Source organism: Cygnus atratus, chromosome 1 (assembly GCF_013377495.2).
Source record: "Cygnus atratus isolate AKBS03 ecotype Queensland, Australia chromosome 1, CAtr_DNAZoo_HiC_assembly, whole genome shotgun sequence".
Classification (NCBI taxonomy): Eukaryota; Metazoa; Chordata; class Aves; order Anseriformes; family Anatidae; genus Cygnus; species Cygnus atratus.
In genome coordinates, this window is record NC_066362.1 from 93,333,862 (window position 1) to 93,359,396 (window position 25,535).

The following is a 25,535-nucleotide window of genomic DNA, read 5'->3' on the forward strand; positions in this document are numbered from 1 at the left end:
CTAAAAAGAAGTAGTTAACAAGCAAGGTCTGACAGGCTTTTCTCATTTTTAAATCAAAACTGTTGCTATCAAACTTCTTGCGCTCACTGATGAAAGCTGACAATGACATCTTTCAATAACTACACAAAAAGGTTTTTTTTCAATTGCATTGCGTCGTGGCAAATTTCTGGTTTCTGTTCAGGAAAACAAAACAGTCAGTATGAGTGTTTAACTCATCACTAGTTTGTGTCCGCCCTCCTCTCCCAAATTACTAAAACCAGTATTGCATGTCAAAGTGACACAAGAAAAAGAAAGGTGTTTTAAGCCAATAAGCATGTCCAGATTCAAGGTGCTGTCACAGTCTCTGAAGACAGGATTACATCTGCCTTGGAATCCCTCTATAGAACTGAATATAGGACAAGGAATCAGAGCTGCCCTTTTTGGTCTCAAGAGTTCAGGTGGACATACACATCATTTTATGTTTCAGTTGTTTTCTTTTTAAACATGAAATGTTAGTGCAGAACACTATATACTTCAATACTATAATAACATAGCAATTTACACAAAAAAAATAATTCAAATGATGTATATTATACTTTAAAAAACATTTTCTATTCCAATGGCACCCAGCCATACATACACAAGACAGCAGTTTAAATCAATCAATAAAAATTCACTTAAGCTGGCTTTTAAAGAATAAGCAGAAACAAGAAGCTTCTTGTGAAGTTTCTAAACAAGCAATAAGGAATACAACTTTCCATTTTATTCACCAGATACAGCTCCAACAACAAGATTTATTCTGGCATCCTGAAGTAGCTTTTAAGCGCAAACCTCTGGAACAGTTCCCGTAAGTTCTAAGAACATCTTTTATTTTCCTATTTTCTAATGAATGCCTTGGAGTTTGCCTTTATGAGCAAAATCACCATTCATCCCCAAGAGCTGCGTTTGCAGAACCAGCATAGACAAAGAACAGATACCAGCTACATCTGCATGCGTATCAATCGTGTGTTATTTCCCCACAGTGAGACAACACAGCACAAAGAAGGCTGGGCATGCTTAGCATAAAACTTTGAATCTTCCACATAACAGCACAGAAACAAATGCATCAGTTTGGAAACAACTGTAAGAAGCAGGTCCGTAATGAAGTGCTGGAAAAGTGCCTATGTGGAGGGGACAAAGAGCAAGGCAGTGGCAGAGAACCGCTGAAGGAAATCACATGCAATGAAGAAATGCAAGAAGTGGAGACACACAAGAGTGGACATGTAGGGCTTCAGTGTTTAAACCCCGTGTTTACTTAAGCCTCGGAAACCTTAAGTGACCAAGCATGCATCCAACACTGAAGTCCCGCCGCTGCTACCATCGGAATGCTGCTACACGGCTCCACAGTCTCTACTGGGGTCCTAGGGATTCAACGTAAACCCACCCTAAGCCTCAGGCGCGCTGGAGGAAGCAGACGGGCCGAATCACCCTGCCAGCAGCCCAGGACCTCCCGCCACCCCTTCCCAGGCCCCCTGCCCCCTACCCAAGCCCGTCTTGCCCCCATCAGCCCCGCTCCGCCGCAGCCCGGGAGGGCCTCGCCCTCGGTTTGATGGCTTCGCTTCCTCCTGCGGCCCCGCCAAGCCGCCGAGGGCCGGGGGAGCCGGGCAGGCTGAGAGCCCCGGTGCCGGGCAGGAGGGGCACGGGGCCGTTTGGCCCTGCCCGGAGTGGGAGGAGGACTGGGAGCGGCTCCCCCCCCCAACTCACCAGCAGCCCGGCGGCGGCGCCTCTTCCCCTTCCGCCATCGCTGTCGGCGTGCCGTGCCGTGCCGCCCCGCGCGGCCGTACAGCGCGCCCAGCTGTCGCGACTGCCTGCCTGCCTTCCCCTCCCGCTGCCAGCCCCGCTGTCGCGAGGTGAGGGCGCCGGCTGTAAAGCGCGGAAACCGGGCAAAGCTCCTCCTCCCCCCCCCTCCTGTAGGGGAGCAGCGCAGGCGCGACTGCGCTCCCGCGTGGCGGTACCATCATCTTCATCACCTTCATCATCTTCTTCATCATCATGGGGGACGCGCTGGAGGAGCCGTGGTGGGAGGCTGGGGCCCGCAGCAGCCCAGGTACGCCGCAGCAGGGTTGGGGCAGCCCCTGCCCGGGCCCCCCGCCTCTCCCTCCTCGGCTTGTAGCGCCCTGCTCCCGGTTTTCCACTCTCGCGGGTGTATTTTCTAATTTTTATTTTCCCGTCCTCTTCTATGCTTGTTCCCCACGGGGATTTTCTGGTGACCTCTGCAGCCGGGCATGCCTGAGCTCCGGCCCGTCAGAGCCGGGGCAGTCAGGGGGAGAAACGGCAACAGCGAGTATAAGCACTTGGGGAACTGCAGGAATTCACCCCAAAAAGTGGATTTAAACAGACTTAAAACAGACTGTCCTGTGGAGGGAGCTGCTTGCTGCAGGAGCCTCTTGCTGTGGGTTCGGGGGCTATCAGTGCCCTGCAAGTATTTAGGCTCTGAACTGTGTTTTATTCCAAACTGAGAGTGTTTGGTGTTGCTTAATGTGTGCTGGTATGCACAAGGGAGGTTAGTTATAGTTCTGAAAGACTTTGGAAGTAGTAAACCTGTAGTAGAGCCTGTGGAGGAAAAATACCTGCGGTACTTGAAGAAAGAGCATCACCCACGTGTTGGCTGGGGCATCTCCTATCCCCCTTGCCATGTCTTATGGCAAAAGGGCACTTATTTTCTCTAGTGATTTGTCTTTGGAGTGTGCCATTAGGGCTGATTTGTCTATTTTCTTGATGATAAATATCTGTCTCTTACACCCGGCATCTTAAATCAGTGGATCTTGAAGTGCTTTACAGAAAAGATATACAATACCCAAGTTCTTTTTTTTTGTTACATTCTTAATGTGGAGATGTATTGTGGAAATCTAGGTAGGTCTAGGCAACTAAAAATTATTATAAGAATATTAGTAGGAGCTGGGAGATATCTGTAGCTCTGGATAGACTCCAGGTACTAAACCTTCCAGTGTCTTGATTTCCTAGGTCACCAACTTCCTGTGAAAAGGTACTTGGAGTATATTTTAAGAGAAGTAACGTATATATAAAATAAAGGGGGGTCACAAGCCCCTTGAGGCTGCTGAGCATTCCGTTTTTATTCTTAGTCTCATGTATGTTCCTTAAGCAGTTCCCGTTCCCATGGTAAGTGCTGTAAGGGATTTAGGACTCTGGAATGGAAAAGCTCCCAAAGGGCCTATTTGATCATTCTGCCAACCAGAGTTTGTCTTCGTGGTGGCTGGTAAACTGATTTTTTTTAAATTATTATTTATTGTTGATAGCTTTCCTTTAGAAACTCAATACAAATCAGAAATATGTTTATTCACTTGAACGATAAACTTTTGATATGCTGGGTAAACCGTCAGACTTTCAGATGAGACTCTGAATCCCAACTTTTTCAGTTATATACAACTCCTCAAGATTTTTGCAATTGCACTGTTGAGCCACTAAAATAATTCAGGTGAGGAAACACCTCTAGAGATGTCTAAGCCAGCTTTTAGCGCTGCTCGTTGTTTACTCCAAGAACGTTCTGTGGATGCTTTACTACTTGTGATTGTGGGAGAATGTTGTGCAAACCATGTGTATCTGGACTCTGCTGTCCAGATCCCACCTCTGTGAACTTGTTGACATGTTCTTTATGTGGAGCCTGTTGTATTAAGTTGACACAAGCCATCAGCAAACTAAGAAGAACGTGTTATTTTTATTTTGTGTTACTGCTCCTCACGTACAACAGACGTAAAATCAAATGTTCATTTGAACTGCATCTTAAGGACAGCGTTTACAAAGTACAGTGTACGCAGAAATACAAGAATATAATTTTCCATAGTGCTTTTGACAGATCTGATCATGTTTATTTCTGTAAAATATGAAATTAGTTTAAAAAAAACTCTCCACCTTTGACCTATTTTAAAAAGCATCTCTGCCACAATAGTAGGTAGAAGCAGAAGAATTTGAAATATATACTTGAAATACTGACCTTTTGCCAAGTCCCTTAAGACTAGCCCTAGAGTAAAACCTGACCAATGGAATATTCATCCAAATAACTTATCCCTCATAAGTGTCTTTAAGTGTCTTTGATTTTAGTGACTTGTACTTAGAAGATGCTACTTTTAAGATGAAGTGTGTGGAAAATGTTCAGACTTGCTTAAAGGGGAGGAAAATATGAGATACATATCGTAATATATGGGTATAAGAGTAATTCCTAATCTGTTTTTGTCCACATCATTAGAAATCATTAGTTTAGAGTCTGTATTAAAATTTGAAGGTAGTTACTCTCACTTTTGAGACATGAATGTTTACCGTGCTGCAGGGGGTTTATAGAGGTTTAAAAAAAAAACAAAAAACAAAAAAAAACCTGAAGGGATTAGCCATCTATTTACCTTGCCACATGACACAAACCAACTTGTCAAATAACTTCTTCAGCAAACCTTTCTCTTTGAGAGATACGGAGAGAGGGTGGTTAGGGATTATTGTCTGTTTATTAGTTTTGTTTAGTGTTGCACATGTCCCAAGTTGTGTAAACGCAGGGTTTCCTTCACTTGCTTTGACCAGTTTATGCCACAATTGCATCCATTATTGAATATTATTTTTGTATTGCATTCAGAACTGTACAGGAGAGGTTAAGGAATACTCAGGAATTTGTTTAGTACTGGTGCAGGATGCTAGCTGTTTCCTTTTCTCTCCATGAACAGAAAGAGCACTCCTCACAGGCATTATAAATGTCCTTGTCTTGCCTGTAGCCAGTGTGCCAAATCTACCGAGTAGTTTGAGGGATAGATGTCTGTTTTCCAGAAATTCTTCCAGTTACCTCTTTCTCTGTTACCACTCCTTGTCTTTCATTCTCCCATGCTTTCTTTGCCTCCCTTAATCCCATAAGACTGTAGTATCCGCCTCTGGCAGTTTTTTTTATGTCCTTAAGTAACAGCCTATGTGGGTTGTGTCCCTTTTACATAGAAATGATTTGTGTCACCCCAAGACAGAGCAAAAGACGGGGAAACTATTTTATGTCAGCAGTACAAATAGGTGAGAAGTATAGCATGGTGCTATGGATGATGATCTGACAGCACTTGAGAGGTCCTTCGGTGCTCTAAAGCAAAGGCTGCTATTGCAGGATTTAATTTCTTGTGCCAGAAGTTTTTTTCTTTCGGTAGGCAGGCAATAAAGGCTGCCATTGATAAACAGCATCAATTTGTAATGTGGGATTTGCAGCTAATGAGGAGTAGATCGATCATTGTAGCACATTCGGTGAGAGTTTTGTGGGCTTGATTTGGAGCTGAGATCTGTTGGCGGATCTGCACGTGGAGAGTTTTGTGTCTTTCCGTTGGCTCATCTGTGAGTTGCTGTCCCTTCAGACAAACGCTGTTCTCGTGCTGAAGCTCCTCCTCGCATCTCTCTGGTAAGCGTGCCAAGTTGACAGCTGCTTTCTCAAGATTGTTTTGCTTCTTCACACGTACACATGCTTGTTCTGCAACTTGCAGAGCACCTAATAGAGTGCTTCTGTGAACTTTATTTGGATCTGAGCATATGTCACACATAGCCTCAGAACTTTATCGTTACCTCCAGCTTTAGTGAATTACATTTGAAGGCTTCTCTTTTTAATATAGAAGAGTCTCTTTTCAATTTCTGCTCTTTGCCACAAATGTGTCTCGTAGGGCACGTGCTGAAATAACTTTTCAGTAGACTGATCTTTTTAAACCTTCCCTTTCTTAAGTACCCATGGAGAATTTCTTGTGGAGCTGTGGAGGGAGGCATGGGTTTCTGTTGTGGGTTTGTAAAAATAGTCACGCAGGAGTGCTAATGTGGTGTACTGTCTCAGTGGCTAAGTTAAACTTTTAGCTGTGAAATAAAAGGGAGAGAAATTGGGTAACTGAATGCATCAAAATCTCTCTTTGCTTCAGCAAAACAGTCCCAGTTCTGTCTGTGGTGCTGTGATCACTACCAGCTTTGGCTTTATTTAGGAATTAGGATTTGGCAGTTCTTAAAGAAAGACCTATGTGAAAGGAACTTTCCCACAAATTATCAGATGAGCCATTTAGACTGTTGGAATGCACTCTGTTAGGGGAAGAAGAATGAGGGAGACATTAATACCAGGGAAATAAACTAATCTTTATGTTCTAAAACAGTAACTGATGTTAGTTGGTATTACAGAATTCCTGTGGGGGAGTTGCTTACAGTAATAGTATCTCGTTAGTTTTATACTTTATAAAATGGAACAGTCAGGAATTTTCTTGTTAGAGCAACAATTGCTATTTTACAGAAAATTGAAAACAACAAACCTGGAGCCTCTTCTGATGTTTTGATTTTTTGTGTGTGTGCATTGGCTGAAAGGAAACTTGAGTGATTTTTTAAGTCCTTTAAAGAAGGTATACTTTAAGAAAAAAGGAATATGCTAACTTATTTCGTGGGTGACCTAATCCTACTTGTGCAAATAATTAGTTGGTTGAAAAAACTTCACGAAGTTATGACTGCTGCTGTTTATTTTACATGATTGTGAGCAGTTGTAAGGAAGGGCAAAATTGTGGAAGGCTGCAGAAACAGAGTTGCATTTCTTTCAAGTCACAACATACTGTTTATACTTGACATAAATTTTGATCAGTTCCAACAAATACAGTTTAAGTGAACTGAAAACTAAATACTGTAGTCCAAATAAAAGGGTAAAAGTTAATATAGCTAATACAAACAACATCCATCTCAACTCTTGCATCTGTTTTTGAAAGGTAACATCTGCGTGAATGCAAGTGGGACTAATCACACTAATTAACTCATCGAGGAGAGAATTGTTCACCTTCAAGTCATGTTTCTAAAGTGATGCTTGGCACAGCAAGGAGCTCTTTATTTCTTGCATTTCTATGCAATTTAAGAGTAGATTTTTTCCATCCCTCTCTTCATTCTGTCTTTACTAGCTAACATAAAATATCCATGCTAAAACACTTTTTTTTACTAGACCAACTTTAAAAGCAAAACAATCCCTCCTTTAACCCTGCTTCATTTAGTTTATCGTGTACTTGTATAAATCTACAGAAACATTAATACTGCTATTTATGAAATAAAAAAAAAATTATAATAGAAACTTATTTGTATCTCATTTGGTTTCCCACTGTGAGGGACAAATTGTGGAATGACACCAGAAAAACAAGAGCAGAGCTTGGTCCCAGCAGACATGCACTCAGCTTTGGTTCTTAAGAATTTGGCTCTCTCTTGCTGTCCTGTGGTTGGTGCCCGTTAATGCGCTGAGTGTGTGGATGATTTCCCCCAATGGAAATAACTGCTACTGAGGTTCAGATTTTCTTTGATCTATGACAGTAAAATGGATTTAAGCAATTATTTACCTTCTCCCTCCACTTTGAAGGCAGGTTTTAGACACAGTCCTTATAATATGTAGCTTTCCAGAACTGCTGTCTTGGAGTGGTTTGTTGAGATGTCCAGTGGGAATTTTGACAGGTAGTTTAGTTGTGCTCGTAGGCTTTGGTTTGGGGATTCGAGTCGGAATTGATTGACGGAATGCATCAGTGATCTTGAAATAAACCAAGAAAGTAGTCATGTTAGGGACGAGAGGCTGGTTGTATACTTAGCTCTTCACTGTTCTTTCCACTTCATGTAACTAAACACTTACATATACCTTTTATAGTTAAACAACAGAGTAAAAGTTCACTGATGATTAAAAAACAAATAAACAAACCAAAAAAAAAACCAAACAACAAACAAGCAAAAAAAAACAACATGGAAATGTTGCTCAAATGAGGATGGTAGAAAACAGCATAGAAACTTTGGTCAATTGAGTGTGAACGAGAATGAGCTGGACAAAAACAACTTTTGAGAAACAACTTCTAGTGGCCAACCATGTCTGTCTGGAATAAATAAATATTTAAATTTATCAGACTTCAAAAGCCTATGATTTGGCTGTAGACAACTGAATTTCTTGAAAGAACAAAGTAGGAGTGGAAAAGCTGATGTCAATTTTTTGTGTGTGTTCAGTATGGAGGACTTGGGGGAAATTTTTGCACAGCACAGATGTGCTTAACGGATCCTGAATAGGAAAAAATAACCTGGATTCACTGAAGTTTCAGAAGAGATAGAAAGCATAGTAGTAATCTTTAAGAACAATGTGGTAATTTTCCAAGAATTCAAAAGGAGATTATTTTTGAAATTGCTGAATTATTAACAGTGGTGTGCAATCTACTACTGAAATTACTTGTGGGGCTAGAGGAATGTGATGCGACTTGTAGAGGTATTGGTAATTATAACAGCTGAGCTGGTCAAACTATAGAAATGACAATAAGGAACAGCATGTGCACCCACACGGTTACCGATTTTGCGATCCACAGTTCTTGGCAAGAATGATGTTGTTTTGAGTACCTGTTAGATACATAAGCACGTGGCATCAGATGGCCCAATAATGAGCTAGGCACTGGAACTATTAAATTGTCAATAGTGTCAAGTTGTTTGGGTGGTCTGTGACCTGGATTTAACTCTGGAACAATTCACAGGCATAGTTTGGGAGCTAGCTCAGAGGAGGGTTAATTCAGAGTAGGTAGTTTGCAGCTGGCTCACCTGTTCTGGAGCGTCAGGGAGTTTCTTACAGTTTGAGTTGGCTGTGCATTACTGTCTGAGGGATGGACATAGATGCCTTTAACTTACTGGTATGGACATGGCTTTGTTATATTATGATTTAAGAAAAAAAAAGATAGTGGTCACTTAACAAAAGAATCTTGGGAGAACAGTTTCTGTGGAAAAAGTAGGAAAGTTACTGTGTTTAAAAAGTGGCAAATGGATAGGAAGCAAAGTTTGTGGAGATGAAAAGCAAACAGGAAAAATTTGCATTATTCCTAGTCCATTGATAGCGAATAGGGGAATTCACTCTTTCTAGATGTACTTGAGAGGGCATAGACTGAAAGTATCAAAAGGCAAGTAAAAGATCAGTAAAAGGAAGTGTTCTCCCTTGTTAATGAACTAAAACTCATTGGGACAGGCAGGCAAGGTGGTGGTGTAAATTGCTTTGGAGAGAGTTCAGACTGATCCAGGGAGTTCATCAAGGGCTGCTAAACATAAAGGCTTGATGCAGGTTTCAGCCAAGGAGAGCCCCAAGTTGTAGACTGCTAGAAGCTTGGCATGTTACTCTGCTCACCTAGTACTTTAGCTTTTTTTGTAAGCATTTACTGCTTGTCACTGCTGAAGTTGAGATGCATAGATCCTGGGTCTGATAGTGCATGACTTATTTCATATTTTTATTTTTGGAATTAGAAAGTATCAATGTGTAGCTTTTGTTTATATATTGAGAAAAAGCGTTTGGTCTTGAAAATGAAAAGGAAAAAGATGTATTTTTTCTTTGCTTTGTGGTCGTTGAAAGATTTTACCTCTAGGTGGCAGCAAAGTTTGTGGGTTTTGTGATGCATCACTATTTTAGCTAGAACTGAACTAAAACTTGTGATTAAATGCTGAATTAAAAAAAATAGCATGCACTTGTAAGATAATCTTGGATTTTATCGCTCAGATTGTTAGTGTGCAAGGGAAAAAACTCTAAACCAACAGAATTTATTTCATTTAAATTCTCAAAGGCACTGCAAAGGAAAAAGGGGTGGGTGTTGGAGGGGATAATTGTATTACTGTTGTATGAGTATCCTTGAGCACTGACTTGATACAGTTTTTCTTCTGGCTTTGTGGCATGATTTGGTAGATAAGGCACAGTATTGAGAATAAAACATTTGGATGTACTATTTCTGGAGGTGCTACTATCTGCTATGAATTTAGAAAATATATAGAACGTGTCTGCCTCAGTTTCCTAATTATAAAAAGAATTAAACTACCCATCATTTGCCAAGCATATTGAGATGAATAGATTAAAAAGTATTTATATAGAGTCTTGCGTGCTCAAGTGTGATTGTATCACTAAGTAGGTGGTGTCTCTTTTGTTGTCTCTTTTGGCTTTGTTTTTTGGAGAAGCTCTCCAGTTTAGAGATTCTATTTTGGTCTGTTCTCCCACGTGCCTGGTGACAGGATGAGGGGGAATGGGCGAAAGTTGCGACAGGGGAGTTTTAGGTTGGATGTTAGGAAGTACTTCTTTACCGAAAGGGTTATTAAGCATTGGAACGGGCTGCCCAGGGAGGTGGTGGAGTCGCCATCCCTGGAGGTCTTTAAAAGACGTTTAGATGTAGAGCTTAGTGATATGGTTTAGTGGAGTACTTAGTGTTAGGTCGGAGGTTGGACTTGATGATCTTGAGGTCTCTTCCAACCTAGAAATCTGTGTCTGTGTGTGTCTGTGTCTATATAGTACAAAGCAGTTGGAGAATTCTACCTGTATTTGGTTGAACGATATTGTTAGCACTTGAAGAAAGTATTTGTAGGCTGAAATCTTTATAGATGCTGGGCATCTAACTGTTTTCCAGATGCTCAAGTCTTATTAAAACAGTAGGAAGTCAGGTGTGAAAATACCCATGTACTCTGGCCTTTGGTTTGTGCCAATTCATTGTTCATTCATCAGTTTGTTTCCAGTTCATTAAAACCATCATTTACAACGTGGCCTTCAGAGCAGTCAGATTTCGTTTCAACAAAAAAATTTTTGATGATTCAAAATGATACTTTGTTTTGCAGTTATCAGTGACACCACTGAATACATCTAAATTATTACTGCTTAGCACTGAATGTTGCATTAGAAACTGATCGCTTTGTCAGGGTTTACTTACAGTCCAAATAACTAAAATGGTGTAATTCCTGGCATGTGTGCTGTTTTTTTTAGGAAGACCTATATTACTAAAAAAACTATGTGTAGATATTGGTGGTGTTTTCAATTTGATCTTTCACTCTTTTATCTGTTTGTGGGAAGTCTGTGTGCATACCAAGAATCTCCTCAAATCTCTTCAACCCTTTCTACCAATTTCTACCAAATCTTCTAGATGGTTTTCAGTCTACCTGATTCTTTTCTGCCACCCGCTTGTTTCCTGAATTTGTCTGCTCTGTTCATCGTCTGTGTTAAGTTAAAGCTCCTTAAGTCCTCATCTGTAAGCCTTTTTTTATATTTGCTATCTTTCTAAGTGGCAGAAGAGGAAACAAGATGTTTATCTTTCAAAAACCAAGCTGAACTGCCTTTTGTGCTCTGGAGAGGCCTTTCTAATTCCCATCAGTGCTCTCAAAACACTCCTAGAAACTAAATGTTTCCCAGGAGTTACCTAACTGGGATTTTAGCAGCTGTGTGGTTTTCCTTAATTTAATATTTGTAAACAACAGTTAGGTAAGTATAGGCAAATGATAACAACAACAACAAAAGCAACAAAAAACCGTGCTTTTGAAATGAGCAGGTTATGCAACATGTCTGTCAAACTAACAGTGTTATATTAGTTTTAGGTGTTAGATTCAGAAAATATCAAAGTTTTTGCCAGTAGTGTTTAGAGTTGTAGAAATAAGTAGTTAAAGCAATGTTCTAAGAATCAAGAAGAATGTAGTTTCATAAGGATCTTTTAACTTAGTTTTAAATTGACTTCTGAAATAGATTTAATCACTTGGAGTAGGAACTGGCAGAAGAAATGGTATTACAGTGAGAACTTGTATGCAGTGCGTGTGTTTGTTATTCCATGGTGAAACAGCATCAGGTACTTCAGAGACTGGGACAAAGGCTTCATGGGTGACAGCTGTCAAATTCCACATGCAAGAGTGAAAATGTCCTTTCTCAATTTCAGGAAGTCAGCTGTGAAGCTCTAAAATACTAGGATTTATATTCCATACACACTTTTCCCCAAGGGCACAGAGGTAGCTTATCTGTTACTTACGTGGGCTGTCAGGTATTCTGCCACAATACAGTGCTTGCTGTCTGGGGAGTGGGCTAAGGCAGGTGTGTGTGCAGGCATCAAGGAGGGAAAATGCTCTTCGGGTAGTTCTAATGCCTTTGATCCTAATCTTATTTTTGTCTAGAAGTATGATGCATGCTTTGCTTCCCGTTTGAAATGTATCTGTTTAAATAGAGGGGAGCACTTCTTCTGTAGGCTTTCTTATTTATTTTTCTAGTGTCATTGTAGAACTTGATCGAGGAGAGAACTTTAGATTGGGTTCTTACCCACTGCTTAAATTTTTACTTGAAGATATTTGAGTGGTACAGAGAATTATTTGCAACTTAAACGAAAGTGGCCAGAGGGTGGTGCTGAAGATCCTTTACACAGAAATCCAAACGTGCATATGGTGCTTCTTGCCAGACTGCAGTTTGTTCCTAGATGATTGAATGCAGTTGGACCGAAAGCCAGGTCTGCAAGTGAGGATGAGTTACAGTTAAGTGGCAAAGCTAAATATTCCTTTTGGTGTCCAAACAAGATGGTTTTCAGCTGAGACTGTTCAATTGCACAGAGCATTTGAGTATTTCCTTGTCTTTCACTAGGATCTGGCATCTGTCTTCTAGGAATCCAGTGGGGAAATTCTCAGTTGCTCTGTGCTTCCTTTTATGTGACTGGTTTGTGTATGTGACTATATTCAGATGTGTGAGCAGGATAAGTAAACCTTACACTTACTGATGTTGTTAAGACCTTAGGCAGGGTATTGTCTGGTTTGGGGCACTGCATTTTCAGAAATGTACACACCACTATAAATAGCTGTGCAGAGGGAAAATAATTAGTAATCTGTACAGTGGTAGTACTCATCTAGCTATTAGGTGGGAAAACAATTGGGTTTGTTTAATCTGGAGAAAATAAAACTGAAGAAAGATATGTTAACTATCTTCTAATATGTGAAAAGCTGCTGCAGAGAAAATAGTTCTCCAAGTCCAGTGGAGGGATAGGAAACAAAAACTGGATTTCAATTTCAGCGAAAGAAATCTAGTTTAGAAATTTGCAAGATTTTTTAATGGCAAGGATGTTTCAACCCTGGTTATAGATACCTGGGGTAACTGGGAAGGAAATTTTTATCATTGCGAGAAGTTAAGAACAGGATGAGCCAGGGGAAGGGCTTAGGTCAAATTGCAACAAGAAAATGGGACCTCAGGATGTTTTTCAGCCTTTCTAAGCTCAGTTTTCTACCATTTCTACTATTTTTCTGATATTGGGCCTGTTATAGGACTCATGATTTCAACAATATAAACTACTAGACAAAAAAGTCTCTATTAAAATCAGAAGTAATTTCCATACATACAACATGATTTGTGCTCATGTGTCCAAATGTGCCACTACGATGTTATTTCCTGAACACCAAGTTTAAATCTACTTTAAACTAGGGAAAGGTGGGTGAAAGAAACAGGGTTGGGCAGAGTTGGAGGCAGACTTGGCATTCATAATTACTGAAATTCTGTCACATGCCCTGCTTTTCTTAGGACATGTAGGACATGTCTTCACTGGGAAATATGATAATCCCTAAACATAAGGTAGGTGAAAGTCTTTTTTTTTTTTTTTTAATAGATAATTGACAAGTTGCAGGGGAAGGTGAGGTTGTCAAGGGTCAACTCGTGTAGGACAAAGATTGCCCTGGGACTGATAGATCAGCACTGCAAGGCAGCTTGCTGTTCCTGAAATGGACAGTTGCCTGTTGCTCTTCTCTTTGCCCGTTGAAAAAAGAAGGCACCGTATTAGGGCACTGTCTCCAAGAAGAAATAGTATATGGCCTTTTTGAAGACTACTGAACACCCTGCAATATTGATTCTGCCCAGGAGAGCGCAGTGCTGACACACAAATGTTTCTGGTGGTGCTTAAAAATTAGTGTATTTGTACAATACATTATTTTACAAATATGTATGAGATCATCACTTCTCTTGGTTTGGATCTGCCATTTGCAGAGTAAGTCTTGACAGTGGGTCGTATTCCGTACAGACTGTGGGCAGCTAGGGATAGATGTGTTTATGCATTTTTAAGTGTCCACCTTTTCAGGATGTGTGAAAACATACCTACAGACACCTTTGAACATGAAAGCACACTCATGCTCCGCATGGAGGAGGTAAAAGAACCCTGTGCTTTTACCACCAGGGCCTTTTTTCTGTCTGGGAGCAGGCTATTTGCACCTGTGGAGATCACATTTAAAGGTGTGTTAATCAGAGTCCTATTTTTAAATGTAAATATAAAAATTATGTAATTGGTAAACACAATATAATTTATATGTATAACTATATATATTATACATATATAAAAATACTCAACTTTTGTCGATCCTAGGTTGGTGTTTCTACAGGATAGAAACATCACCTATAACAGTTTGAGTATGAGACACCCAAGGATACGAAGCTCTGGATTCTTGTCATGACTGGAAGTGCCTTGCTGTGCCTTTACACAAGTCAATTAACTTCTTCCCTGTATTTTTTTCTCTTCTCAGCTGTAAAGTGAGAGTCATTTTTTGTTAAAGCCCCAAAAGGCTTTTAGTAGGACTGAGTGGTTGCGCATTTGGAGTGCTTTGTGATGTATAGGCAGGCTAGACTGCATCTCTTCAGAGCATAGTGGTAGCACCTCAGGAGATAAGACCAGGGCTTTGGCAGCAACTCCATTACAAAGAGTGCTGGTTCCTTGTTGCTTGCCCCTTCAGTTGTGCTGATGAAGCTGTTTGTAGAGCTGTGCTGTGAAATTAATCCCGTTTTATCTTTTGGTTTGTTTCCAATCCAAGTTAGTTTCTTAACCTGCTTCGCAGTGCTCCTGAACAGTAATAACAGCGTAACTGAAGGGCCGGGTCCTGTGGTATGGGATGTGGTGGGGTACGAGTGGGGAAGGAGCTGCTTTTGGCTATCCTTGTATGAAGGCCCTGGGGAATGGAGAGTCACTGATTAAAACAGGTCTTCCCTGCTGTACTCAAAATCTGCTTCCCAAGATCAATTTTGCTTAGTATTCTGGGGAGAATCACATGCAATTGGCAGCTCTGATATTTGAGGCCTACTGAATGCCCACAGAAGGATGGAGCACTGGGTGATGGATGTGCTAGCAGAGAGCATTTGGCTACATCTTGGGGCCATTGACTGCAGTTTTGTGAAAACAGTCCCTTATTCTTAAATTTTTAAGGTCAGTCTTCCTTGAGCAATTTCCCACTTAGAGTATTTGGTGTTAATTTTAAAATGCCTTTATACACCCACTCATGCTGAGCCTGAACCATAAGATCTTTTTCTCTTCTGTTTCTTGGTAACATAATGTTTTGGTAGTCTTTGCTTAAGCCTAGAGATTAGGCAGTTTTCAGTTTTTGTTTTGCATGTCTCAGTATCTGTTTCCTAGGGACAAAGTCCCTAGGAAAATGGTTACTCCGTTTCCATCACCTAACCCTGCAGCATCCTTTCAATCTTAATCAGAAAGTAATACTGTACAATTCTGTTTCTGATTATTTTTCCTCAGTGTGGGAAACGTGCCTTTTTAAGCCTTGCATGAGATGCTTGCGTAGAGATCTCTTCTCTTACAGCCTTGCATTCTGTCCCCAGGCACCATATTCACATTACTTACTATACTTTGAACTGGGAAAACTAGCTGACTGCTCCTGTAATTTTTGTTGAACTTATTCATTAATTAGCTACTTGAGGGAGTGTTTTTTTTTTTTTTAACTTGAAATAGTGCCTCTCAGTTGATAGATGGGCACTCTGCTCTCAATACCATTATTGGTTCTTATTCTCTTCTTTTTTTTATTTTCCTCCTTTCCCTTCCCTTCCCTCATCTGTCCTCCCTGTAAGGACAAAAGTTATAAACGTTTCAAAGGAAATATTTAATCACATAAACAGAATAACTCAGAAATGCCGAGCACTGAACTGTAGGTGCTGCCCTTGCTTGTGTTCTTTTGCTTACTGAGCTAAAACTGAAAAGAGCAAGGAAAGTGAGCTTGATAACTTCTGCTATTTCTTTTATCATCTAATTCTCCCTTTCTGTTCCTGAAGACTTTTCCTTCTCCCCTGGATGTCAAGATTTTTAGATTTGAGGGGGGGAGTTTGCTAAGAATTTTGGAAAAGGGAAGGGTTGATATTATGATCTGCTGAAAACTGTTCTTATGCACTATTTCAGTTTAATCCCTCTGATATATAAATATATATATATATATAATTTATTTTTTGTGACCATATTTTGCTTTATTATTTATTTGTATCATTATTGTAAGTAAGTACCTGCCATATTTTAGGCTTTGGGGCAAACATTGAAAACAAAAGTGTCTCATCCTCCAAGATTAAAACAGCAATACTTACCACCTGGAATGCATCAGAGGCCTAGAAAAATTGTCATACTTGGTTGAAATTTAATATGATTATGCCTGATGTTTCTGTTCAGTGTTTAAATCAATTTACAGACAGATCATTTAATTTTTTCCTTGCTCTATTGCCTTCTCTGTGACTGCTAAGGAAGCAGGTGAATATTCCCCCTCAGTAAAAGAGAAATCACCTGAAATATGGAGTGGTTTTGAACAGCTTGAAGTAAACTTGTAAATACGTGATTTCAGTCCCTAAGCTGTGCTTTCCATTGTTACGATGAAATTACAGCTAACTTATTTCTGTTCAAACAGCTGAGTAAGTTTCAGCTCTCAGCAACATCCAAGCATGTATTTTCCCTGCTGTATGTTTTGAAACAGATCTTGGGAATTTGAATAGGATGAACAGGCTTTATTCTGTAAACCTTAATTTCAGGCAAAATAGTAATTTCATTTTTCATCTGCTGAAATCAGTGACAAAAACTCTGGTGTGAAGTCAGTGAAGGTCTATAAATAGATTGTTTAATTAGCAGAGGAATATAAGTATCCCTTCATAAAGGTGTGTTTTTTAGGAAACATAGCAAGTTCATTTACAGGTAATGGTGATGCTTCTTATTAAGACATTAGCAGAATGTCTTAATAAGTGCTAGGAGAGTAGCAGAGGAACTGTCCTGTTTAATAATTAACCTGCAAAGTGGTGTGAACTCTGGCCTAGGTTTTGTATTGAAAACATCTTTTAAACTCTGAATGTCCTTATTCATAATAGCTTGGGAATTGTCCAAAGGACTAAGTGTGCTTGTTGGTATTATGTCCTGATTTGTGCTTATCTTTTACAAGGCATTGTAATAGATGGTCAGGTGGTTAATAATCAACACATTTCTGTACACTTGGAACGCAGGTATAAAATGAAATACTTGTTTCTACATGATTTTAACATCCAATAGAAGAAAATGCTTTTGTTTCTCAGGGACAAGATTTCATTTAATTTCTAGGAAATCTGACGTCTGTTACTCAGGGCACAGTTACTCAGTACCACGCTTACAGCATGTCCCTTGAGAGATCTTGGGTATGGATCAATAGAACATGCAGTACAGAGAATGTGTTTTGAATGAACTGCTTTTGCTTTTTAATTTTGGCCAAGCCTTTCAGTTAATAATGTGTAAGTTGAATGTAGTAAATTAACTTGTTCATATAATTGGCACACTCTAAAATTATTATAATCTTGACTTGCCTGAGTGCTGGGTACTGTCTTCATCAGTAACTTTTGCTGAAATTGGTGGGAGCCAACTTGCAATTTGCTCTGCAGGATAAGACCATTCATTTCTTCTGTACCGGCTCGTAATCAGATCTCACTTTTGCAGTCAGTGAAGATAAAGTGAGACAAACCAAGCGGGAAGGACATCTTGCGAAGCCCAATTATCTGATACAGCATCTGTTGAAGCTGTGCATGACACTAAGCTAGGCCTGTGCAGTTCCACATTTTGACTTAAAAATTTCCACTGCTCAGCTGTAGTACACTTGTTATATCCAGTTCTATGACAAAATCTGTAACTTAATTTTTATTCCCATTGTTGATTTTACTGAAGTGTGTATGGGTGATGGGTTTTGATTTTCAGTAGAAGCTGTTCTTTCTAAAATCAGCTATTACCTACTGCTGTAATCATTTAGATTCCAGTCTGAAAAAAAGTCCCTTTCTTATGTTAAAGCATGTACCAAAGTCCTTTGCTGAATCAATTGCTAGGTTGTACTGCAGAAATGTGTGTTTTTTTTTTTTTTACACTATGTAATGTAGACAAGAATAAAGATATGGGTTTAGTGAATAGGGACGTTGTGCTTGCATGCAGACTTCCTTGTTGATAAGGAGGTTTGATTTTTATCCTCCCCCAAAGAGCACAAGATACATAGGCATTTAACTTCTTTAGAATAAGAATCTGACTCTCCAATTTGATTTTTTTTTTTTTCCATGACAGCTTTTGAAAAAAGAGATATCTGAAAGTGTTTTTCAGATCTTTTGGCTTGATTTACATTCAGTGGGAAAGTTGGTCCACTAGTAGCAGCATTTTCTGGGAGGTTAGGATTTTGTGCTTGCTGCCCTCAGTTTACATGTGGGCCAATGTTTATGTTGTTGTCCTTTTCCTAGGCACTAATACTGTATTCATCACTGAAATATCTTAACCTGTTTTCTCTGTGCTGTATGGTACTGCAATTTACTGTAGTCCTAGAGGTCTGCGTGTTTGGAGAGAGGATTTAGTACTACTTCTTAATGATTCTGTCTTCCTCTGCCTATTATACAAAAAACATGGCGTGCCATAGTTTGCTAATCTTGTTTCTTCTTCAGTGTACCTGTCTTGTATATAGCATGTTGGACTGCTAGTGAGGAGCAAAGATGAAATTTGAGTATTATGTGTGAGTCCATTCTGAGCTAATTGTTTAGGAATCTAAGTGTTGCTGTTAATTATTTTATGAGGTACCTAGATGATGATAGTCTTTCTGCTGTATTGGAAAAGAAACACATGCCTTGTTTGAATAGTTTTCTGATGTAGGCATCTGAATCCAGTTCAGTTATAAGAAAGGTTTACAGGAGGGTATTAAAAGAGTTTTAACCAAACATAGCGTTAAAAAGGTGGGGAGGAAAAGTGGTTGTTGTGGTCTGGAACATATCATTTATGCCCCATAAAATCTGCAATAAGATACAATACATATTATTTTGAGTGTGTGTGTGATGTAACGATAATTATCTGAAATGAGAGGGCTAGGAGGAATTGGGAAATAGGGAAGATAATGAATCAAGTCATATCTGAAGTTAGCAGGCAATATTATGGCTTAATTCAAATTCTACCATACATGCAAAAAAAATACAAACACACACAAAACCAAAAAATGTTCTGCAAGCAATGATAAAAATAATCAATTATTTACTGTTTTTGTAATGTTAAAATATTTTACCAAGGCAAGTTGCAGTCAAAAGTAATGTGAGTTATTTTGAAAATGGAAATACATAAAGATGCATTTATACAAGTGCAAGACTAAATATTTTACATAACTGTATTTCAATGAGAAGATATACAGTAAGTGCACACTTGATAACACTAAGCAGGCAAAACTTAACGTTAGTTCCATATACTGTTGTAAAGTTCATGCACAGATCTCTCCCAAAGGAAAGGGGCTGTTCCAAATCATTCTTGCTGGGATGAAAAACAGGATGGGTTGCTGGTAAGGGTGTCAGCATGGATGGGGGGGTCAGTTATAAACATTACTTACTGTAATTTGTGATTGCCGTGGGAGAGGAGTGGCTGTTGGTGTGATAGTAATACTGCTGGTGATTTTATTGGTGGGCTTACTGGGTATCCCGTTAGCTAGTGCTGGAGTTCTGTTATCTTGCACTGGGGTACAAGGGCTGACGGGCTTGGAGCTGGCGAGAGCTTGGACGTAAGGACTTCCTAAGTGGATGTGGATTTTGTTATCCTCAGTAGTTATTACACTTGATCCCGTACTGTTAGATCTCTGAAACTGCCATGACGACTGCCTGTCTGGGGATACTCTAAAAACGGCGTGCTTGGCTCCCATTTCCAAAGGCTCGGAGAGCATTTGTTCCTGAGAACTTGAGCCTGGTAAAGCCAAAGGGGACATTGTTCTTTCAGGAGTTAAAGAACCACATGAATCAGGCGTTTGAGATCTTGCAAAAGCAGCCATGGTAATGGGAGAAATGGCTTGCTCTGGGCTCATGTAACCTTCTGCTGTTTTTGATTTTACAGGTGTTAAGGAGGCGTTTTGAATAATGGTTATTCTTTGCTTGGTAGTGCCACAGTTGGGTATAACGGCTGTGCTTGTGTAGGAGTGAGGACTTTCAGTGGTAGGACTTGTTATTTCGAGTGTTGCTGTGTTCTGTCCGTGGTCTGGAGTTACCTTTATGTGAAGAGGTTGGCCAGGGGTATGGCTTAGCACTAGGTCTCCCGTCTGTGCACAGTTTCCATTTTGCTTTTTATGGATCTTTCCGTTCTGAGGATGGTTGTCTTTGGACTTCATCCAAGGGATCCATAACTTCTTGTTCACGGCATTCGCAATGGATGAGTTGCTTTTGAAAGACACCGATTGTTCTTCCTCATTGTTGTCATTGTCCTCATTATCACTGTCTTCATACAGCTGTCCATTTATCACTGCTCGCTCTAAAGGCATGAGGGTTTTGTAGTCGGGTGGCTCATTGTCTGCTGGATCTGTCTGGACTTCCTTAGAAAAAACTTGCAAGTCAGAGATTCTTCTTCCATTGAGACTGGGTCTGGGGGTCTTACTGAAGCGTCTGTACTTCTCTAATTCTTTTGTGAGACTTTCCATTTCTCTTGCTAACTCCCTATTCTTATTTTCCTGCTGGGTGAGTTTCTTCTGTAAGACTGTATGATCACCTCGGAGGTGACAGATTAGGTCTTCTGTTGCCATGTACTCATGGATTTTCTCTTTCAGTGCATCTACTTCTCTGGAAAGGTGACTTGATTTAGCTTCTTCTTCTCTGAGCTTCTTAAAAAGACGCTGCTCTTGATTGGACTCGGCCTTCTCTGTTAATTTATACCTAGCCACTTCCATTTTGACAGCCTCCAGCTCCTCGGACAGGAGCTTGGCTCTGTCACGTTCATTGACATATCTTCTTTCTAGAGACTCAAATTCATCTTCAGTTTTCATAAGATCATCTTCTATGGCCTTCATTTCTTTCAGCTTTTGCTTAAGCCTCTCAACTTCTTGAGAAAGCTCTTTGATTTTGTTGTTCTCCTGCTGCAAGGAAGTGCTCGATTTAGTACTCTCCTTAAGCTTATTTTTAAGAAATTCTTTCTCGACAGCTTCCAGTGACTGAAGTCTCTTTCTTAGAATATTTACTTTGGAAGCAAGATCGCTTCCTTTCTCCTCTTCTGCTTTCAGTTTGTTTTTCAATTCATCTCTTTCTTTTGTTACACTGGATACTTTTTCCTCTGCATCAGATTTTGACTTCAGTGCCTTTTTACTTTCCTCAATAAGTTTTTCTGTAACGGACATCACCTTATTTTGTTCCACCTGAAGCTGAGAAGTTGCAGCTTGCAGCTTCTCTTCTGTTTGCTTTATTTTTTCACCCATAGTTTTTCTTTCATCCACAAGCATCACTGTTAGAGTCTTCAGCTTTGTTAAATCTTCTTTAAGCGTGAACTCGGTTTTTTCTAACTTGCTTTCAATTGCTTCAAGCTCTCCAACTCTAGCTTTTAAGCCATCCAGTTCAAGGGACAACTGCTTTGTTAACATTTTTTCTCTTTCTAGGTTGCATTTCAGGGAGTAGCATTCCTGTTTGCTTTTGTTGAAAGCATCCTCTAACTTCTCCAGCTCCATAATTCTTTTGTTGAGTTTGTCAACTTCCCCTTTAAGGTTCTTGCTCTGTGACGCTTCTTTTTCTAATTTTTTATTAAGTTCTCTGCACTGATCTTCCATTTTTATGAGCTCTTCATCTTTTCCTTCCATCTCCAGCAGTCGCTTCCGTAATTCTTCGACTTCGGACATAAGTGTCGAGTTCCCATACTCTCCCTTATTTATCTTATCCCTTAGGTCTTGCAGTTCATCTTCTGCTTTCCTTAAAGATTTATTGGTCTCCTCTAGCTCATCGATTTGTCGGCTGAGAGCAGTCAGTTTTAACCGGAGCTGACGATTCTGGCTGTCTTCATTGGTTAATTTGGCCATCATTGCTTCTTGATCTTGGGAAACCTTACTGCTTTGGGCTTGCAGCTCAGCCTCCAGCCTGCTGGCTCTCCGTTCTTCTTCTTGAACTTTTGCTTCAGCAAAAGCGAGTTTCTCATGTGCTTGGTCGGCAGAAGTGGTTAACTCTTGAATTTTTTGACTTTGTTGATTCAGCTGCTCGGTGAGTCTTTGTTGTTCATCTACCACCATTAAAGCAAAGGATTTCAGTTTAGTTAGTTCTTCTTTCAATTTGGCTATTTTCTTGTTGTTTTCCTTCTCTTTTTTCTCCTGATACGCTGTTTCTTGTTCAAGAAGCTTTTTCAATCTGGGGAGGAGAAATAATACTGTATTTTATAGGCATTTAAAAACGCACTTGAAATACTATGACATCTGCCAGATGTGCCTGAACATCCACTTGTACTTGCACCTAGAAGCAGGCCTTTCCTTGTAGTGTCATGGTGAAGTCCCCACAGGCCTTAGCTTTCTACTCAGAAGTTCTTTGGTAATGGACACTTCAATACGATCATTTACACTTAATAACTTCAGTAGTTATGCATCTTTAATTACATTTTCAGCTTCTGATAGTTATCAGTGCAACACAACTGTTTGATGTTCTGTACTGGAACAATGCTGATCTTGGCTGTCTGCTGGGGCTAGGTGTGTACAGGCAGTGTTTTTTTAGAAATTTGATTATCGCAGTGCTTGAGAAATTAAATCGGTGCAGCCCTCAAGGGCAGGTATACTTTTACAGCATTATAAACCTCCTAATTCCTTTAAGCTACTTATAAACCATCCTGATCTTTTATGATGTTTTATCATTAAACCTTACAGATGTTAAATTGTGTGAAGGAAATATACCCACACTAGGCTGTTAGTTGGGCTCACTAATGCCGATTTCTAAACAGTACATCAGAGCAAAAAACAAACATTGTAGGTGAGTCAGTCCTCAGTGGAAATACAGGCTTTATTACCTTGTATCATAAAAAAACCAGTCAGTAGATAAGCAGGAATTTAGGTTAAGAACTTAAGGCCAAACCTTGTTGCCTGTTACATTCAGACTTGGTCTTATATCCCAAACTTGCAGATGTGCTGAATTGAAACTCTGTTTTATATGATTCTTTAAACTTTTCACAATGGTTTTCCAAAATCACTGTTTACAAGTTTTTAGCTCAGCATTCAGTCTTAACCGAGATGCAACATACTTAGTTTATTAGAGACCTGCAATAAGGTTGTGCATTTGTTCATGTAACAACCTAAGAAACCTCCACATACCTCACATAATTACGTCCTTTTGTAGACTTTGTCAGGGAGATATTTGTGGAATGGTTATGAGGTATGATTAGGTTTGGCCAGCGCATCTGCCTCCTTTCAATTAGATTTTTCCCCACAGCTGACTTATAAATCATGTTCTGATATTTAAGAGTAGTCTTAAAAGCCTAGTCTGAAAGAATATGAGCGCTTGTATGTTTTGCTGTTGTTCATATGTATGATACATATTCATTTTCAGAGTGCTGGTAAGGAATTGCATATCAGGGCTGTACTTCAACAAAATATCTGCTTACGCACTTGTTAGCTGAGGCCCCTTTCATCCTCTCCCCGAAAAGTGAAAATGACCCTCCAGAAGTAGCTGCTGAAACATCAGGTTCCTGTTCCACAGCTGTCCCTGGTCAGTGTTGTGATGTCCAAACAGTAAGTCTTTACAGCTTTCCACTGACAAGTTCCTGTTGCAGCCATCCTTTTCGTTCAGGAAGAGCTCAGATAATGGCCTCCTTTTCACAGCTCTTTATTAGCTGCTGGCTGACTGGAGGCGTATATTTCTGGGGGCTTAATAGGCTGCCCCAGCAACATCCTCTTTGGCAGCGTTGAGTTTTTTTTTGCCTGGAGAGAGGAAGTCCCTGCCATTCTACAACTGTCCATCAGACTTGTCTGGTTTGATGGGGATACTTGATAGAAATCCCTGACTATGAAATTTCTTAACGCATTCACCATCCCCACAGCTCTTATTTTAGTGCAGAAGTTGCACTATATTGAGTGTAATGTAAAAAATACTTTTTCACATTTATGTGAAAACTAGGTGGAAGGGGAAGTAACAGAAAATTGAGTTGATTTCAAAGACTCAAAGCAGCCCCGACTTCTTTACAACAGTAGATTAGTATAATGGGGGAAAATAGACATGAAAAGGTGTAAGTGGAGAGGGAGAGGTTTGTGAAATGAGCTTGGAGGAATGTTGCTGGCTGACAGAACAAGGCGACTGCGCCATCTTCAAAGGCAGCTTTTTACTGTGTTGTCAGTGTATAAACTTTTGTCATCTTTTTAACGTTAGCTTGTTTGAGTTCTTTTTAAATAAAAAAAAAAAAACTCACACAACTCTCTCCCCTCCCCACCCTTGTCTCTGAATGCTTTAGTAATGAAGTTCAATTGATGATTTACTGTTGCCATAGATATAAAACCATAACAGAAGCACAGCTAACAATTTCATTTGGAATGAACTCAGTTTTTGCGTGTGTTAAGACACGTTAATACGGTTAGACTTGAGGTTATTAGCATGTGTTTTATTTTTGCTTCCTTCACTGTCATTTATTTTTGTTAGGCAAATTTGGCTGAATTTAATTAATTGGTGTATTATTCAGTGCTTCTTGATTAACTAGTTGATATCTCTCTGGCCAAATGATACTAATGCACAAGTGACTGATGCCCCTTAAATTGCTTTAGAAAGAACACTTTCGACCCAAATAGGAACCAGCAATCCCAAATTACATAGGATGCTGTTTAAAATTTTACGATTCAAATAAGAGACTTGCTTGTAAATAACTCAGTAAAGTCAGTTGACAGATGTTTGAAGGAATGATAACAGAAGTTCTTACAATGAACATGACAGGTATGTACAACTTGTATTTTCTCCTGTCTCTTTTTTTCTTTTTTTCGTTTGTTTGGTCTATAACTCCATTTCCCAAACTATGCGGAGTGCTTGTTGAAGTCTAGATTCAGTAAAGCTCTTGAGGTTCCAGACCAAGCTGAATGCTTGACTGAGGTAGTCTAAGCCAAGTTGTGATCAGCAACCATGAATTGCCATGGGTATTTGAACAAAAGTGTCTAAATTACTAAATCTGACCTATTTGTTGTATAAGTTGATAAGAATTTTCAAGAGTTCTTGTTTTTTCGGTTGTTCCAAAAGACTTTAGGGTATGTAGAAATGTTTCTCTTTCATTCGAAACATAAAATGCAATTTTAAAATCCTAGCAGAAATAGAAGGAAATACTTCTAACCCCTTAAATCTATAAAATCACATCAGTGAAGTTAAATTGTGGAGCAGAGTTCAGAAGCTGTTAAAGGATTTTAATGTTTCTAAAAAAAAAAAGTTGTAATAAACGTGTTTTTTTTTTTTTTTCTTTTGGATCATGTGTCATTAAATATGCTTTTGCGCTTGTTTTTGATAACTGTGGAATTGCAGGATGGAGACTGAATGCTTGTTTAACTTTCTCCTCACTCAAGGGTAAGCCCAGCTTTTGTCTTGTGTAATGAAGTCTGGCCATGTAGATAGCAGAAAAATAAAAGTGAAAGTGTGACTTTAGATACCATAAGTAAGTTTTTGAAAAAAATAACAACAACAAAACAAACATCTTTTAAGCCACCAGGTCTCTTTGAAGGACACAGATACGTTGCATCTGAGAGAGTAATTTTGCCAAAAACACACAAGGATCAGAAAAAGTTGACTTCAAAAATAAATAAAAGAAAGGGAACTCCACTATCCG

The 25,535-nt window shown here is 39.5% G+C and overlaps 3 protein-coding genes across 7 annotated transcripts in view; 1 reads left to right on the forward strand and 2 right to left on the reverse strand.

Moving 5' to 3' along the window:
• TBC1D23 (TBC1 domain family member 23) overlaps positions 1 to 1,904 on the reverse strand; it is a 33,224-nt gene extending 31,320 nt beyond the window's left edge. For 2 of the 4 annotated variants that reach the window (XM_035540688.2, XM_035540687.2), the window contains exon 1: positions 1,723 to 1,904. In XM_035540688.2, the coding sequence (XP_035396581.2) occupies positions 1,723 to 1,760 (38 nt within the window). In that variant the 5' untranslated portion in view covers positions 1,761 to 1,904. Of the gene's footprint in view, positions 1 to 1,288; positions 1,321 to 1,722 lie in introns of those variants that run through there. The other 2 variants (XM_050708385.1, XM_050708387.1) reach the window with 2 other exon arrangements.
• The window catches only part of CMSS1 (cms1 ribosomal small subunit homolog), a 238,528-nt gene continuing 214,888 nt past the window's right edge, over positions 1,896 to 25,535 (forward strand). Inside the window, exon 1 of the mRNA XM_035540696.2 lies at positions 1,896 to 2,065. Within this exon, the coding sequence (XP_035396589.1) occupies positions 2,011 to 2,065 (55 nt within the window). The 5' untranslated portion in view covers positions 1,896 to 2,010. The remainder of the gene's footprint in view (positions 2,066 to 25,535) is intronic.
• FILIP1L (filamin A interacting protein 1 like) overlaps positions 5,939 to 25,535 on the reverse strand; it is a 33,388-nt gene continuing 13,791 nt past the window's right edge. For both annotated transcript variants that reach the window (XM_035540685.2, XM_035540684.2), the window contains 3 exons: positions 19,357 to 22,108; positions 7,323 to 7,507; positions 5,939 to 6,045 (listed from right to left, as the gene is read on the reverse strand). In XM_035540685.2, the coding sequence (XP_035396578.1) occupies positions 5,955 to 6,045; positions 7,323 to 7,507; positions 19,357 to 21,993 (2,913 nt within the window). In that variant the 5' untranslated portion in view covers positions 21,994 to 22,108 and the 3' untranslated portion in view covers positions 5,939 to 5,954. The remainder of the gene's footprint in view (positions 6,046 to 7,322; positions 7,508 to 19,356; positions 22,109 to 25,535) is intronic.